This window comes from Peromyscus maniculatus, chromosome 21 (assembly GCF_049852395.1).
Source record: "Peromyscus maniculatus bairdii isolate BWxNUB_F1_BW_parent chromosome 21, HU_Pman_BW_mat_3.1, whole genome shotgun sequence".
In the NCBI taxonomy this organism is placed as follows: domain Eukaryota; kingdom Metazoa; phylum Chordata; class Mammalia; order Rodentia; family Cricetidae; genus Peromyscus; species Peromyscus maniculatus.
Window position 1 is genome coordinate 2,005,010 of NC_134872.1, and position 15,453 is coordinate 2,020,462.

Genomic DNA, 15,453 nt, shown 5'->3' on the forward strand with positions numbered 1-15,453 from the left:
AAAGTGTCTGGAGAAATGGAGGGAAAGTGACTTTGTCAGATGTGCATGCTGGGGCAGTAGAACAAAGTCAGAGAGAGCATTGGCTTTGGATCTGTCGGTATTGGAAAGTGACTTGGGACAGAAGCATCATATGGGGCTGGGAGTGTGGCCTAGTTGGCAGAGTGTTTGAATAGTATGCAATTCTTAGAACATATAAATAGGTTGGAGAGATGGCTCAGCAGTTAAGAGCGCTGAGCAGTTAAGGTCTTCCAGAGGACCTGGGTTCAATTCCCAACATCCACACAGCAGCTCACAACTACCTGTAACTCCAGTTTCAGGGATCTGACACCCTCTTACACACATGCAAGCAAAACACCCAATGCATATAAAACAAGGATCAATAAGTCATTTTAAAAATTAAAAAAAAAAACTGGCATATTAACACAGGTATATAATCTCAATACTCAGGAGGGAGGTTGAGACAAGAAAATGGGGAATTCAGTGTCATTTTTGGCCACTTAGTGGACTTGAGATGAGCCTGGACTACATAAAGAAAAGCATGACTAAGGATGGGAGCTGACCCAGTCGTAGAAATGCCTTACTCAAGCTCCTATGCCTGTCATTCATTAGAGTTAGAAGCCAGCCCTATCTTAATTGTGGTTTAAAAGGCATATACTGCTTTGAAGGCAGAGGCAGGTAGATCTCTGAGTTCAAGACCGAGCCAGTTCCAGGACAGCTAAGGCTACACAGAAACTCTGTTGAAAAACCCCTTCCCAGCCCCTCCCCAAAAGGTATGTGCCTGTCAAAACTTACCAAGTGTTTTTGCTTGCCGTTTTATTGTATGTGCAATTGCAGTAGGCCAATTACAGCAAAATGATTGCACATCTACACCAAAAAAACTCCAGTGGCTGGTTATTGGGAAGGAGTTCCTTATATCTGTATACCTACCTATGTGTTCTGTGACATGTCAACCAAGGTCCAGTAATGTTATTTTCCTAAATTGACAGGCTGTGGTGTCTTGTGCTTTTGTTTTTTTTTTTTTTTTTTAAAAAGATTTATTTATTATGTATACAGAAGAGGGCACCAGATCTCATTACAGATGGTTGTAAGCCACCATGTGGGTGCTGGGAATTGAACTCAGGACCTCTGGAAGAGCAGTCGGTGCTCTTAACCTCTGAACCATCTCTCCAGCCTGTTTTGTTTTGTTTTTCAAGACAGGGTTTCTCTGTAGTTTTAGTGCCTGTCCTGGATCTCGCTCTGTAGACCAAGCTGGCCTTGAACTCACAGAGATCCGCCTGGCTCTGCCTCCCGAGTGCTGGGATTAAAGGCGTGCGCCGCGGCCGCCCGGCCTGTGGTGTCTTTAGTACATTTTACAGTATGTAGTATTAAAAAGCAGCAAGCTGGGCATGGTGGCGCACGCCTTTAATCCCAGTACTCCGGAGACAGAGGCAGGCAGATCTCTGTGAGTTCCCGGCCAGCCTGGTCTACATTGTGAGTTCCAGGCCGGCCAAGCACTACATAGTGAGACCCTGTCTAACAGCACACGCCTTAAACTTCTCCAGAGCCAAAGGCAGACGCACCTCGGGGTTGGAGGCCAGCCTGGTCTACACAGCGAGTTCCAGACCAGAAGAGTGACACAGCGAGATGAACGCTGCCGCAGCCACTTCTCCTACCCAGAAATTACGTCGCTCCTTGGGTGTCACCGCGCGTGGGGGCCGTCACAACGCGCCGCCCACTCGCGGCGAGTCTGTGGCGTCCCGGCCACGCCCCCGGGGCGGGGCCTCGGCCCCGCCACGCCCCCAGCCCGAGGCAAACGTTTGCGCCCAGGGTCGCCGGGGGCGGGGCGGGTGTCCAATGGAGAGCCCGCCCATTGGCGGCCCCACGCCACCGGAAGCGGAAACGGCGCCAGACGCCTCCGGAGGACTCGTAACTGCCACCACGATGCCGAAGGGTCCCAAGCAGCAGCCGCCCGAGCCCGAGTGGATCGGGGACGGCGAGGGCACGAGCCCCGCGGGTGAGCGGGGAGGAGGCGGGGACGGGGGCGCCGATGGCGGCTGCCGTGAGGCGTAGGTCCTGCGCATGTGCGCCGGGGCAGAGGCCGCGCGCCCGGGACGCCCCAGAGCGCCGGGAGGCTGACGGGAGGCGGGGAAGAGCATATGGCACCGAGGGAGGGACGGGAGATGGGGGTCCTGCCCCGACCTCCGGGGCCGTTGCCTCCCAGCGAACCCCTCCTCCGCTGGCCCCTTGGCCAGCGAGACTCGGTCCGATCGGACTGCGCTGGCGTTGGCTTTGCGTTAGGATCGGCTGTGGTCATCGCACCTAAGTAGTTCTTGTGCGATGTGCTGTGGGTGTGGGATGAAGGGAACAAGAACTCTTTAAGAGGCTTGAAGACACGAGTGACTACAGTAATTCCACAAGCATTTGATTTGTTTTATTTGAAAAGAACTTTAAAAAAAAAAAAAAAAGACAAGGGTTTCTCTGCATAGCCCTAGCTGTCCTGGAACTCACTCTGTAGACCAGACTGTCCTCTGAAATCCGCCTGCCTCTGCCTCCCAAGTGCTGGGATTAAAGGCCTTCGCCACCACACCCCGATTTAGTTCACATAAAATCTTTTTTTGTTTTGTTTTGTTTTTTTTAGAGACAGGGTTTCTCTGTGTAACTTTGCGCCTTTCGTGGAACTCACTCTGTAACCCAGGCTGGCCTCGAACTCACAGAGATCCGCCGGTCTGTGCCTCCCGAGTGCTGGGATTAAAGGCGTGCGCCACCACCGCCCGGCCGAAAATAAAGTTTTGAACAAGAAAGACAGAGTAGTATTGGGCTGTAAGGTGGAAAGCATGCAAAGATTGATTGTGTTGGGTGTTTTGTTTTATTTTTAGTTGTGTATTGATGTTTTGCCTGCATGAACATATGTGTGCCATGTACATGCCCTGTCAGAAGAGGGCACCTGATCCCCAGAAACTGGAGTTACATATGGTTGTGAGCTACCATGTGAGTGCTGGGAATCAAACCTTTGAAAGAACAGCAAGTGCTCTGAACTGCAGAGTCATTGGTCCAGCGCCTGTGTCAGCGCTTTTCTTGAGGGAGGAGCAAGTGTGGAAGTCAGAAAGTGGGTGGGCAGCTTTGTAGTAACTGTGTCCTTCTATCTGTGTGTGGGTCCGAGATTGAACTTGCCTCTCTGAGTCACCTTGCCAGCCTAGTATATTTTGAAGGCTGCATTGGAGGTTTCTAAAATGAAGACACGTTGTTAATTGTCTCCGGTGAGAGAAGAATTGAAGGACATAGATGAGTGTACTTACAGATGAAGTCATCCTAGAGCGCTCAGACCAAGTTAAGAAAAAGTGCAGTGGGAACCTGACAACCCTCACCAGTGGCTCTAAGAACAGCCAGAGAAATGGCAAATGAGGAAACAGGTGGGGTCACCTGACAGGTGTCGCACACCTCTGATCCTAGCACTGGGAGGCAGAGGCAGGCGGATCTCTGAGTTCGATGCCAGCCTGGTCTAGATAGTGAGTGCCAAGACAGCCAGGGCTACACAGAGACTGTCTTAATAAACTGTCTCAGGGATGGGATGCAAGTCTAAACATGAGGTTCACTTTTGCTTCATATACACCTTATAAACATAGCTTAGAGGGTTTTTCTTCTGTCTTAATACAAGGTCTAATATAGCCCAGGCTGGCCTTAAACTCGTGTAGCTAGGGGATGGCCTTGAAGTTTTAGCATTACAGACTTGAGTCATTATGCCCAGCTATAAAGTAGAGACTGGCTTTGAATTGGTGAAGATAGATTCATCCTCAGCTCTTGTTTATTTTGAGTAAAGTTTCACTAAGCTGCCCAGGCAGAGTTCAAACTTAATTCTCCTTCCTCAGCCTACCTGTTATCTGTATTACAAATAAGAGCCAGGAGTGGTAATATTAAAGTGTTTTCTTCTGCTTTGAAGTTCAGGACAGCTTAAGGAAAGAGCTATATATAGTATAGGAGATTGAAAGAGGAGAGGTGTAACATAGCTCTGGTCCTGCTGACCTCTGTGATGATATTTCCTCACCTCAGGTCAGTTTAATAGACAGAAGGAATTTAAAGAACGGAAGAATGAAGTCAGGCGTGATGGCTCACACCTTTAATTCTAGTACTCGGGAAGCAGAGACAAGTGAATCTCTGAGTTCGAAGCCAGCATCGTCTACAGAGTGAGCTCCAGGACAGCCAGGGGTACACAGAGAAAGCTTTGGGGGGGGGGTACGACACAGGGGTTCAGACCTTGTGGCTCAGGCCTGTAATTCCAAATATGTGGGAAGCTAAAGTAGACAGATCACAAGTTCAAGGCCAGCCTGGGCAATTTCGTGAGACTGCCTCAAAATAAAAGGTGGAAATAAAGGACTGAAGATGTAGTTCACTTGTGACTGCCTAGTGTGTGAGGCCCACAGAACTACACACAGATGAGGAGGTGTGTGGTGGTTGTCCTAATTTGAGATGTTTTAGGTGACCTGATTGTCTTACGTCCTCCCTTCTGTCCTTAGAACTGGGCTCCGTGGAATGACTGACATGTAAAGCTTTTCAGTATTAGCCTTGCACACCCTTCTGACCTGTGTACTCTAGTCACCTAGTGAGCACCAGGATCAGATTTGAAAGGTGCCCTGGGTAAGGACAGATGGAGCAGAGACTGGCATGGGTTTCTGTATCTGGGACTTACTGAGGAACCTGGGAGGAGCAGAGTCTACAGCCTAGCTGGGGCAGGAAGCAGGAAAGATGGATAGGGGTTCTGTTAGGCGCTGAAACTATAAAGTAAAGAGATTGTCTTTTATTATTATCTCCAAGGATGTTTTGTTTTTTGTTTTTTTTGTTTGTTTGTTTGTTTTTGGCAAAGTAGCTATTCAGTAAGACTTTTCTATTAAGTAAGGACTGTGGAACACATGGAATTCTGATTTAAGAATACTTATTGTGGGGCTGAAGAGAAGGCTCAGCAGTTAGAGCACTTCCAAGAGGACCTTGGTTCAATTCCCACTCACAACTAGATGTAACGCTCGTCCCACAGAGTCTGATGCCCTCTCCTGGCTGGCATCCTTGAGCATCAGTCACATGGGATAAGAAGACATACATGCAGATAAAACACCCATATAACATAAAATAAATATTTTTATTTTAATATTTAATTTTGATAGATAGCAGGGAGCTGCTTGTGCCTCACGGTTAATTGAGGACCACATTGCTCTAACTGAGTGTGGTCATTTAGAAGACGTCATAGTCGGCCTGACCATGAAGGGAAGTCATGTGATCCATTCTGCCTCTGGATAGAGAGTGGAGGGGGCCACCTGGAGGGGCACAAATGGCAGAAGTGAAGAGTGGAGTCAGTCTGACGTCCTTTGCTCCCTAAGAGACAAACAGTCTTTCAGGTCACTGTCCAGGCTGCAGGAAAGATGACCAGCTGTCCTTTATACTGTACTTTCGGCACAGCAGGTGGGGTGTGGGCCCAAGTGTTTGTTTGCAGATGACCATTGTAGCTTACAGCCTTCACACACATGCCCTAACTGCATTCATAAGCTTGGCCTGTCTTCCCTGTTCCTCAAGTACTGAATGTACTTCATACTGCATGTCTGAGGACCTCTTCATGCTGGATTCTGCCACTGTCGTCCCCCTGGCCACCACCAGAGTAGACCACCAAAAAAATACTGTAGTAGTCTCAACAGATTTTTTCCCGTTATTCTTGTTCCCTCCCATCCTTGCTCCATTCTGAACTGAGTGCAAGACTTGAAAGTACAAAAGATCATACCAACAACGGATTGTTCTTACCTGACTAAAAAGCCCTCTCTACAGCCTGACCTTGTCACAGCTGATCTGGACATGGATGGCACTGTGACCCCACCTGTACCTTCTCCTTTAGGGACCACGAGTGGCACCAGGCCTGAGGCCAGCCTCTCTCTCCCCACCAAGTCTTCCTTTTCTTCCCTTTGGGGAAGTTCAGGGCCCTTACTCTTCAAGACCTGTCTTCCAAAAGCCCACAAGCACTAGAGGAAACCACAGTTACCTTATTAGCTGTTTGCATCTCCAGTGCAAGCATGTTCTGATACCTGGTGTCTGCTTAACACAGGTGTGTGTAGGTCGGGGCAGATGGTGCAGTGGTTGCCAGCAGAGGACGCGCACGTGGTGGCTCCCGGTGTCCATAATTCAGGTCGGCAGGATGGCAGGCTCACAGTGCACACACACAGGCAAAACACTCACAGAATAAATACATCTAATAAGATGTTTTCAAGAAATAGGTGTTTGGATGAAAGTAGAAAAGGCTGTTTCTGTAAGACCAGGAGTAATGACTAAGACTAGTTCTTCCTGGTAGAGCCCAGGTCTTCCAGCTGGAGCTCTGCAGGAAGTCCGGGCTGCTGGGCGTTTATAATAAGCTAATGGCATGGTGTCTGTTTAACCTTCCAGACAAAGTGGTGAAGAAAGGCAAAAAGGACAAGAAGACCAAAAAGACGGTGAGAAAATGAGGGTCCAGGAAGAGAAATGACCGTGGGTGTTCCCAGACAGTATAAATGGACATGTGAGATGTGAGGAGGTGAAGGTCTCGCTAAGAGAAGGGGCTCTGAGTGGGTGGGGAGTTTTATCACTCAGGAAGCAGGAGGCACATGGGCTCCTGTGAAATTCTCAATTAATATTTTTAAAAATTCAAAAAGAGCTGGGTGGTGGCCGTGGCGCACACCTTTAATCTGAGCACTCAGGAGGCAGAGGCAGGCAAATCTCTTGAGTTCAAGCCAACCTGGTCTACAAGGATGAGTTCCAGGATAGTCAGAGCTACACAGAGAAATCCTGTGTAGGAAAAAAAAAAATGAAAAGAGCAAATACTGCTTTCTTAGAGTTCTGGGGTTGAGAAGCATCAGTGGGCTCCCAGCTTTGGTGAGCACATACGTGTCAACCTCTACAAAAGCAGAAACCGAAAGTTTGTGGGGAGCAAGCGTGAGTGAGAGCCAGCCATGGCAAATTAAAAAGAGAGAAGAAGCAAGATGAGGGCCTACGTGCAGAGGGCTGACTGGCCTTTGAGCAGCTTGCCTGTGTCTCACTGTTACAGTTCTTTGAGGAGCTGGCAGTGGAAGATAAACAAGCAGGGGAAGAAGAGAAGAAGGAGAAGGAGCAGCAGCAGCAACCGCAGCAGGTATCCGTGATGGCTAGGAATCCCGGGACACCGTGGACCCACCAGCCCCGCTGACCCTCAGCTAACTCTCACACTTGTTTCAGCAACAGAAGAAAAAGCGAGACACCCGAAAAGGCCGGCGGAAGAAGGATGTGGACGATGATGGCGAGGAAAAAGAGCTAATGGAGCGCCTTAAGAAGCTCTCTGTACCAGCCAGTGATGAGGAGGACGAGGGTGAGTTTCTTGAGGGGATGCTGGGTGGTGGTGACACCTTTAACCCCAAACTTGAGAGGCAGAGGCAGGGGATCTCTGAGTTCAAGTCCAGTGTGGTCTACCAAACAAGTTCAGGACAGTCAGGACTGTTACACAGAGAACCTGAGGGGCAGGGGGCATCCAAAGTGGGCGGGGAGTAAGACATCATTCCTTGCAAGGTCTTTGAGGTGGTGACGTGAAGGAGCCAGACACTGGGATTTTCTTCCTCTCCCCTTGTCATTTCAGTACCTGCCCCCATACTCCGCGGAGGGAAGAAGGCCAAGGTGAGCTATCAGAAGGTGAGCAAAGACTCCTAAGGGCAACCACAGACACCTTGCTGACTTCTGTGGCCTTTTCCTGTAGGGTGGGAATGTTTTTGAGGCCCTGATTCAGGATGAGAGTGACATGGAGGAGGAAGAAGAAAAACATGCTCCCAAGCCGGCCAAGCCAGAGAAGAATCGTATCAATAAGGTGAGGTGGTGGTTCCGCCGCTCAGCGCCTCCTCACACATGCCAGTTTCCTGCTTGTCAGCCACTCACCTAGATCTGTCCTGCTCGTGCCGTGAGAACTCATCTCTTTAAAATCGTCTGTCATGCAGTGCTCTTCAGAGATTTAAACTCAAAATCCAAAAGGCCCTGAGCCTGGCTCTTGCCCTCGGACGCCATGGCATCTTGGCATCCAGTTTGGCTGCATCCTTGCCGAAGCCTTTATTGCTCGTTCTGCTGCTGCTCCTCCCGAGTAGCCTTCCAACCCTTGTCTGGTTGAGTCCCCCATCTTGAGTAGGGCTTTCCGGGTCTCTTGTCCCCTGGCAGCCCTTTTGAACCGTGCAGACTCTCTAGAAATGCTTGTGAGTGGCAGAGTAGCAAAGTCATCTCTTGTGTGTGTCCTGCAGGCTGTGTCTGAGGAACAGCAACCTGGACTCAAGAGCAGGCGGGGGAAGGAGGAGAAGTCCAGAGGAAAGGCCAAGGTGAGTGAGTGGCTGACTGCAGGCGGTGCGGCAGCGCTCGTCGGTGCGGCAGCGTTTCATCAGGCCCGTCTTTCCCTTGTTAGCCTCAAAATCAGTCTGCTGCTCCAGGCAGTGAAGGGGAAGGTGGCGAAGAGATAACTGAAGAGAAGGAGCTGCCCAGACAAGGGGGAGACCGAGAGAAGGCCAAGAAGGCAGAGCAGGTATGGGCTTTGCCGGGGTGGGGGTGTGGGGTCTGTTGCTGACCAGAGAAAGAGTCACAGACTTTGTACAGTTAGGCACTCTTGCTCAGCATGGAAGAACACACCTTTAATCCCAGCACTTGGGAGACAGGCAGAATCTCTGTGAGTCCCAGGAGAGCTGGGGCTATAGAAAAACCTACTGGTGTAGTGTTTAGGTTTGTGTCTCTGTCTCATCTTTCAACTGCTCTTGGAAAGGAACAGCCACTTTATCCCATGGGCTATATGAAGACAGGCCTTGGGTCAGGTCCAGCCCATATGCTGGAATTGTACCAGTGAATGGAAGAGGAAAGGGCCTAAAGTTTGGCACTGTGATGCAGAACACATCTGCCGTGTTCCTGGTCTCAGTAATCACGTCTGGATGCTGTATGTAGGCCTCGGTCCCTCAAGCACTTCTCGTCTAGGAGCTGCTGACAGCCCCGGGCTGCACACTTCAACGTCTTCTCTTTGCAAGTTAGCGGCAGAAACTCATTAGCTCCACCCTCCATCACACTTGAAGTTATATCTTTAGTTACAGGCATTTCCTTTCATTAGTTACCACACATTTCATACCAGTGGTTCCTGGTGGCTGAGATTAATAATGGACTGCATGCCAACTAGTGGCTTGGGACAAGTATGAGAGAGGACCATCATCTATCTCCAGATTGGGTAGAGAAGACAGCTTCCTGCCCCACTTGGATGCAAGGCAGGAATCTGAGGGGGGTTTTTGTTTAGTTTTAGGTTTGGGGTTTGGTTTTTGTTTGTTTGGTTTTTTGTTCTTGTTGGTTTTTGGTTTGGTTTGATTTGGTCTTTCAAGACAAGATTTCTCTGTGTAGCCCTAGCTGACTTGGAATTTACTCTATAGACCAGGAGGTAGAACTCACTGCCTCAAGTGCTGGGAGTAATGGCGTGTGCCACCACAACCCTGGAATCCACTTTCTGAGATGTCCTTCGTCCTCGATGTTGCTGCTGCTTTTGTTTGTTTATTGCCGTGTATTCTCACAGGGTGACGAGGAAGAGAGAGAAGAGGAAGAGGGGGGGTCCAAGGCCAGTGACCCCTATGCCCACCTTAGCAAAAAGGAAAAGAAAAAGCTGAAGAAACAGGTAAGCCATTGGTCTGCACGGTTTCTGTGGGTTTGTAAGGTGAGGGTGTGAGCGCTCGGGGGCTGCTTGAAGAGAGCAGCTGAAAGAGGGAGGGATTGTGTCCTTCAGCCCTGTCTCAGCCACTATGTTACCACTTCAAACCTTTTCCCTCCTCCTCAGATGGATTATGAACGCCAGGTGGAATCATTAAAAGCAGCTAATGCTGCAGAAAATGACTTCTCCGTGTCCCAGGCAGAGGTGTCTTCCCGCCAGGCAATGTTAGAAAATGCATCAGACATCAAGGTGAGATCTGCGGGCCCTTACCCCCCCCCCCTTGTCACTTCAGCAGAGGCCTGTCCTCACTTTGTAAAGTCATGGAAAGGGTGAAGGCACTAAGGAAAAGGCTTCTGCCAGCTTGAGCAAGGTGACAGACAAGCCAGTAGAAATGAGGACCCGTGCTCGGGGGGAGAGGGAAGGAAGGGAAGAGTCTCGTGGTTGTTTGCCCTGGGTTCATCCATTCTGTCCTCTACAGTTGGAAAAGTTCAGCATCTCAGCCCATGGCAAGGAGCTGTTTGTCAACGCTGACCTGTACATCGTCGCAGGCCGCCGCTATGGGCTGGTGGGACCCAATGGGTGAGAAGGTGGGATTGAAGGGGAAGGAAGGGTTGCCCTGGGTGGCTGGGTGCTCATGGCTCTTGTTCTCCAGCAAAGGCAAGACCACACTTCTGAAGCACATTGCCAACCGTGCCCTGAGCATCCCCCCTAACATTGACGTGCTGCTGTGTGAGCAGGGTGAGGCTGGGGACCGGGAAAGCGGGGTAACTCGGGGCTGGAGAACCCCTGATTTGGAAGGAGTGCCAAGTGCTGCACAGGTCAGGACAGCACTGACACCTTGACCTTTCTCTTCTGCAGAGGTGGTGGCTGATGAAACACCCGCGGTGCAGGCTGTTCTTCGTGCGGACACCAAGCGACTGAAGTTGCTAGAGGAGGAGCGGCAGCTTCAGGGACGGCTGGAGCAGGGGGATGACACAGCTGCTGAGAGGCTAGAGAAGGTAGAGGGTCGGCGCGGGGACACGGGTGGGCCTGGGATCCTTGGACCCTCAGACACGTGTCCTCTTCTCCCTCCTCCCAGGTGTATGAGGAATTGAGGGCTACTGGAGCCGCAGCTGCAGAGGCCAAGGCAAGGCGGATCCTGGCCGGCTTGGGCTTTGACCCTGAGATGCAGAACCGTCCCACACAGAAGTTCTCTGGGGGTTGGCGCATGCGTGTCTCCCTGGCCAGGTGGGCCCTGCCTCCGCTCTGCCGGTCTCTGACTCCAGTCCCTTTCCTTCTTTCCAAGGCCTCCTTAGCTGGCAGATCTGAGGCCAACTTTTTACCATCCTCGCTGTGCATCGTGAGAACTTGGGTCACTCTCCATTTTGACCCCATCTAACAGAAAGTTCTCATTTAGTTCTGCCAACCAAGGGCTCTGGGTTTGCGGAGCAGACGGCTTCCTTCCTGACCTTGACTCCACCCCTTTTTAGGGCACTGTTCATGGAGCCCACGCTGCTGATGCTGGATGAGCCCACTAACCACCTGGACCTCAACGCTGTCATCTGGCTCAATAAGTGCGTGGCCATGTTCTCAGCTCTTGTGTTGTTGGCTCCCGTTCTGCCTCTCTCCCTGCTCCTCCCACCCTTATCTACTTCCCTGACTCCCCACACGCTGTGACACTCCACACCCTTCTCTACACTGCAGCTACCTTCAGGGCTGGAGGAAGACGTTGCTGATCGTTTCCCACGACCAGGGCTTTCTGGACGATGTCTGCACCGACATCATCCACCTTGACACCCAGAGGCTCCATTACTACAGGGGCAATTACAGTAAGCGTGCTCTTTTGTGGGTTAGGGACAGCTGGACCCCCAGGCAGAGCCTGAGTAGCAGACCCTGGGCATGGTGATAAGCTGTCTCTTCAAGATCTCCATCCATGGCTGCTCCCCCACTTCACCTGTCCCTGGTTGTTCCTCTGCCTGTAGTGACCTTCAAGAAGATGTACCAGCAGAAGCAGAAGGAGCTGCTGAAGCAATATGAGAAACAGGAGAAGAAGCTGAAGGAGCTGAAGGCTGGGGGAAAGTCCACCAAGCAGGCAGTGCGTGCCCACTCCTCTGGTGGAGAGCAGGAGGGGAGCCATGGGCCTGGGCAGCGAACGGACTGCGTCCTTCTTCCCTCATCCAGGAAAAGCAAACAAAGGAAGTCCTGACTCGGAAGCAGCAGAAGTGCCGCCGGAAAAACCAGGATGAAGAGTCTCAGGACCCCCCTGAGCTCCTGAAGCGTCCCAAGGAGTACACAGTGCGCTTCACCTTCCCAGACCCTCCGCCTCTCAGCCCACCGGTACTAGGGCTGCATGGTAAGTGACCACCTACTGCCGAGGACAGCAGAGCCCCGTGCGCTGTCCTCTGAGGCCAGGCGTTCGGGGTGACTGGAGAAGTGATAAGTGGCTGCTTTTTCTCAGGTGTGACATTTGGCTATGAGGGGCAGAAGCCGCTCTTTAAGAACCTGGATTTTGGCATCGACATGGACTCACGGAGTGAGTTGGTCCTGGGTGACTTGGGATGTGGAGCATGGGTCTCAGATTGAGGCTGCTTATCTGACCACCTGTCTCCTTCCAGTTTGTATTGTGGGCCCCAACGGTGTGGGGAAGAGCACGCTGCTGCTGCTGCTGACTGGCAAGCTGACACCAGTGAGTTTTGAAGCCCAAAGGGAGAGAAAGGACCCAGCATTCACCAGATGACAGGGGACAGTGTGTCCATGTAGACTGAGAAGTGTGTGAACTGGGGGGGGGGGGGGGGGCAGAGACAGAGTCCCAAGACTTTCTCGTTTATCTGTTAGAACTGTGCCTGGTTTCCCTCCAGCATAACAAGTTGAACTTTCCTGTTGGCGCTCTGCGCTGTTAGGACTGAGTTAGAGTGACAGTACACTCGGACTGCAGCGCACACACGGTGTAAGGCTGTTGTCACCTGTGACACTGCGGGGTGAACCCAGGCAGGGCCTTTAGGACGCCGTTTCCTCCATCTTGGTTTACTTTAAGATAAGGCCTTGCCAAGTTACCCAGAGTGGCCTCAAATTTGCCATCCTCTGTCCTTTCTTAAGTATCTGGGATTACAGGCTTGTGCCACCCACCCAACTCGACTCACAGTCCCTGCAAGGAAATGTGGCTGTCCCCTTCAGTGTCCTCTGACCCCTGTGCACCCTTCCCCTTGCACTCATTTATTCACAGCCCAACTCTGACAATGAGTTTCTCTTAAGAAAACATCGAGCGGGGCGGTGGTGGCGCACGCCTTTAATCCCAGCACTCGGGAGGCAGAGGCAGGCGGATCTCTGTGAGTTCCAGGCCAGCCTGGTCTACAGAGTGAGATCCAGAACAGGCTCCAAAACTACACAGAGAAACCCTGTCTCGGAAAAAAAAAAAAACAACAACAACAAAACAAAAAACCTTGAGATAGGCCTGGTGGCTCCCACTCCTAAGCTCAGCACTGGGGAGTCTGAGACGGGGATCACTGAATTCAAGGCTAGTCTGGGCTGCAGGATAAGACCGTCTCAAAAAGAAAAACTGGGCTATGGTGTCACCACCTTCCCACATCTCTGCTTTTACACTTGCTTTTTCCTTGCAGACCAACGGGGAAATGAGAAAGAACCATCGGCTGGTAAGCTGGTTTGGGGATGAAGTGTGGAAGTCTGGCAGGAAGCAGGACTCTGAGTGACCACCTCCCTCTTCTCTTGGGCAGAAAATTGGCTTCTTTAACCAGCAGTATGCAGAGCAGCTGCACATGGAGGAAACGCCTACGGAGTACCTGCAGCGGAGCTTCAACCTGCCCTACCAGGATGCCCGGAAGTGCTTGGGCCGCTTTGGCCTGGAGAGCCACGCCCACACCATCCAGATCTGCAAACTCTCCGGTACCAACACTCTGGGGTGCCTGAGGAGGCGACCCCAATGGGGAGCCCCTGTACCCTGAGCACATACAGAATTTGACTTCTGCAGGGCATGTGACAGGAGTCTCCCTTCCCTTCTGTGGCAGGTGGGCAGAAAGCCCGAGTTGTGTTTGCGGAGCTAGCCTGTCGGGAGCCTGACGTCCTCATCTTGGTAAGTGGGCCAGTCACAGGAGAAGAAGGGCTTGGAGGCGAGAGCTGCAGTGCTCTGCCATGGAACTCTCCCCTCTCCACAGGATGAACCAACCAATAACTTGGACATCGAGTCCATTGATGCCCTGGGGGAGGCCATCAATGAGTACAAGGGAGGTAAGTCTGCTCAGACGGAGCAAGAGCCAGAGTGTGGGCTGGGGCTCTCCTTTCCCCTCTGGATTCCCCTCTTCTGCCCTGTTTTTGTCATCTTCCTCCAAAGCTGTGATCGTCGTTAGCCATGATGCCCGACTCATCACAGAAACCAATTGCCAGTTGTGGGTGGTGGAGGAGCAGAGTGTCAGTCAAATCGACGGTGACTTTGATGACTACAAGCGAGAGGTGCTGGAGGCCCTGGGTGAAGTCATGGTCAATCGACCTCGGGATTGAGCCCCTCCTGGAAGCCTGCTGGAAGCTCCTGTGGCTGGAACCTGCCACCTCCTTGATCCACCCAGAAGCCTGCTGTGTCTGCTGCCAGCTGCAGCCACATTGGCCGTGAGGTGGAGTGTTGCCTTGATGTGTGTGACAGGATCCATGGGACTTGTGTCCTTCCCGCTGAAGGACCGTGTTCCCCTTCAGATAACTGAGCTGGCTCACCCTCAGCGTCTCTTGTCAGACAGAGGAGACCTTTGCTATGGTAGATTCCCCTCAGGCCAAGTTAAGGTAGCCTCTTGTCTCAGGACTCTGGCCACTCAGAACTGCCTCTGTCTGGTCCCTCCTTTTGGAAGGGTTCTGACTCACTGACACAAACAGCTGGAACCACAGCAGGCGAGAGGCGAGTGTTGGAGACATGTACTGTCACCAGCCCAAGATCTGGTGCCTGTGGTCACTTGTCTGGTGGGGACTTGAGGGCAGGAAAGGAAAGCTGCTGGACTGGTCTCCTGTTAGAAGGGGAGGAAATAAAGGAATGGGGTGCTGCTGCCCTGTCCCTGTGTGGAGTTCCAAACCCCAGCTTTGTTGTCCCTCCTCCCCAGCCCGTGTGCCCTTGGTGTGCCCAGCAACCCGTGATGACGTGGTGCTCCACCCTCTGCCTAGGACTCGGGAACACTGGTCTAGACCAACAGGGCGCATACCTGTAACTCCAGCACCCAGGAGGTACAGGGAGGCCTTTATTGGCTACATAGTGAGTTTGAAGCAAGCCTTCGCTACATGAGTCATGCCTTAAAATTGTGGCACTATGGAAGACAGAAAGAGAAAAGCTTCTATGAATGATTAGAGAAGACGGGAAAACTAAGGTCATTTATGATACAGTTGACTCCCATGTACCTAATATCTTTGTTAAGAACTGGTATGTCCAAAAAGGACAGTTTTCCAGACATGGGCTATTTGGTGGTAGCACATGGATCTGAAGCAGGAGACAGAGTCATCCAAAGTCTGAAAAAGTGTAATTTTATTAATACTCATTTTATTCATGAGCTGAGTTTTGTTTAGTGTTTATTTGAGACAGGGTCTTACTATCTGGGCCTGGAACTTAATATGTAGACCAGGCTGGCCTTGAACTCACAGCGATTTTTCTGCCTCTGCAGCACCCTGCCCCCAGTGTACCACCATGCCCAGCTTTTAAACACCTGCAGATAACATGTAAATGTTTCATAGAATTGAGCATCAGAGAAATCTTGCTTTTTCGAGGTGGGGAGTCATTCTGTAGTCTCAGTTAATTCTATAGCTCAGGCCAGCCTTGACTGTGG

General features: G+C 51.4%; 1 protein-coding gene across 1 annotated transcript; it reads left to right on the forward strand.

Annotated features, from left to right (window-relative positions):
• The first annotated feature begins 1,604 nt into the window (after positions 1-1,604).
• On the forward strand, positions 1,605-14,711 carry Abcf1 (ATP binding cassette subfamily F member 1). Its single transcript, XM_006997284.4, has 25 exons — positions 1,605-1,993; positions 6,394-6,440; positions 7,031-7,114; positions 7,198-7,327; positions 7,592-7,629; positions 7,709-7,816; positions 8,238-8,312; positions 8,396-8,512; positions 9,533-9,631; positions 9,791-9,913; positions 10,143-10,243; positions 10,317-10,402; positions 10,523-10,662; positions 10,743-10,891; positions 11,134-11,217; positions 11,348-11,472; positions 11,626-11,738; positions 11,825-11,996; positions 12,102-12,176; positions 12,259-12,329; positions 13,261-13,293; positions 13,375-13,543; positions 13,666-13,730; positions 13,813-13,885; positions 13,989-14,711. The coding sequence occupies exons 1-25, from the start codon at positions 1,624-1,626 to the stop codon at positions 14,153-14,155; spliced, it is 2,814 nt and encodes a 937-aa protein (XP_006997346.3). The 5' UTR covers positions 1,605-1,623; the 3' UTR covers positions 14,156-14,711.
• The last annotated feature ends 742 nt before the right edge of the window (positions 14,712-15,453 follow it).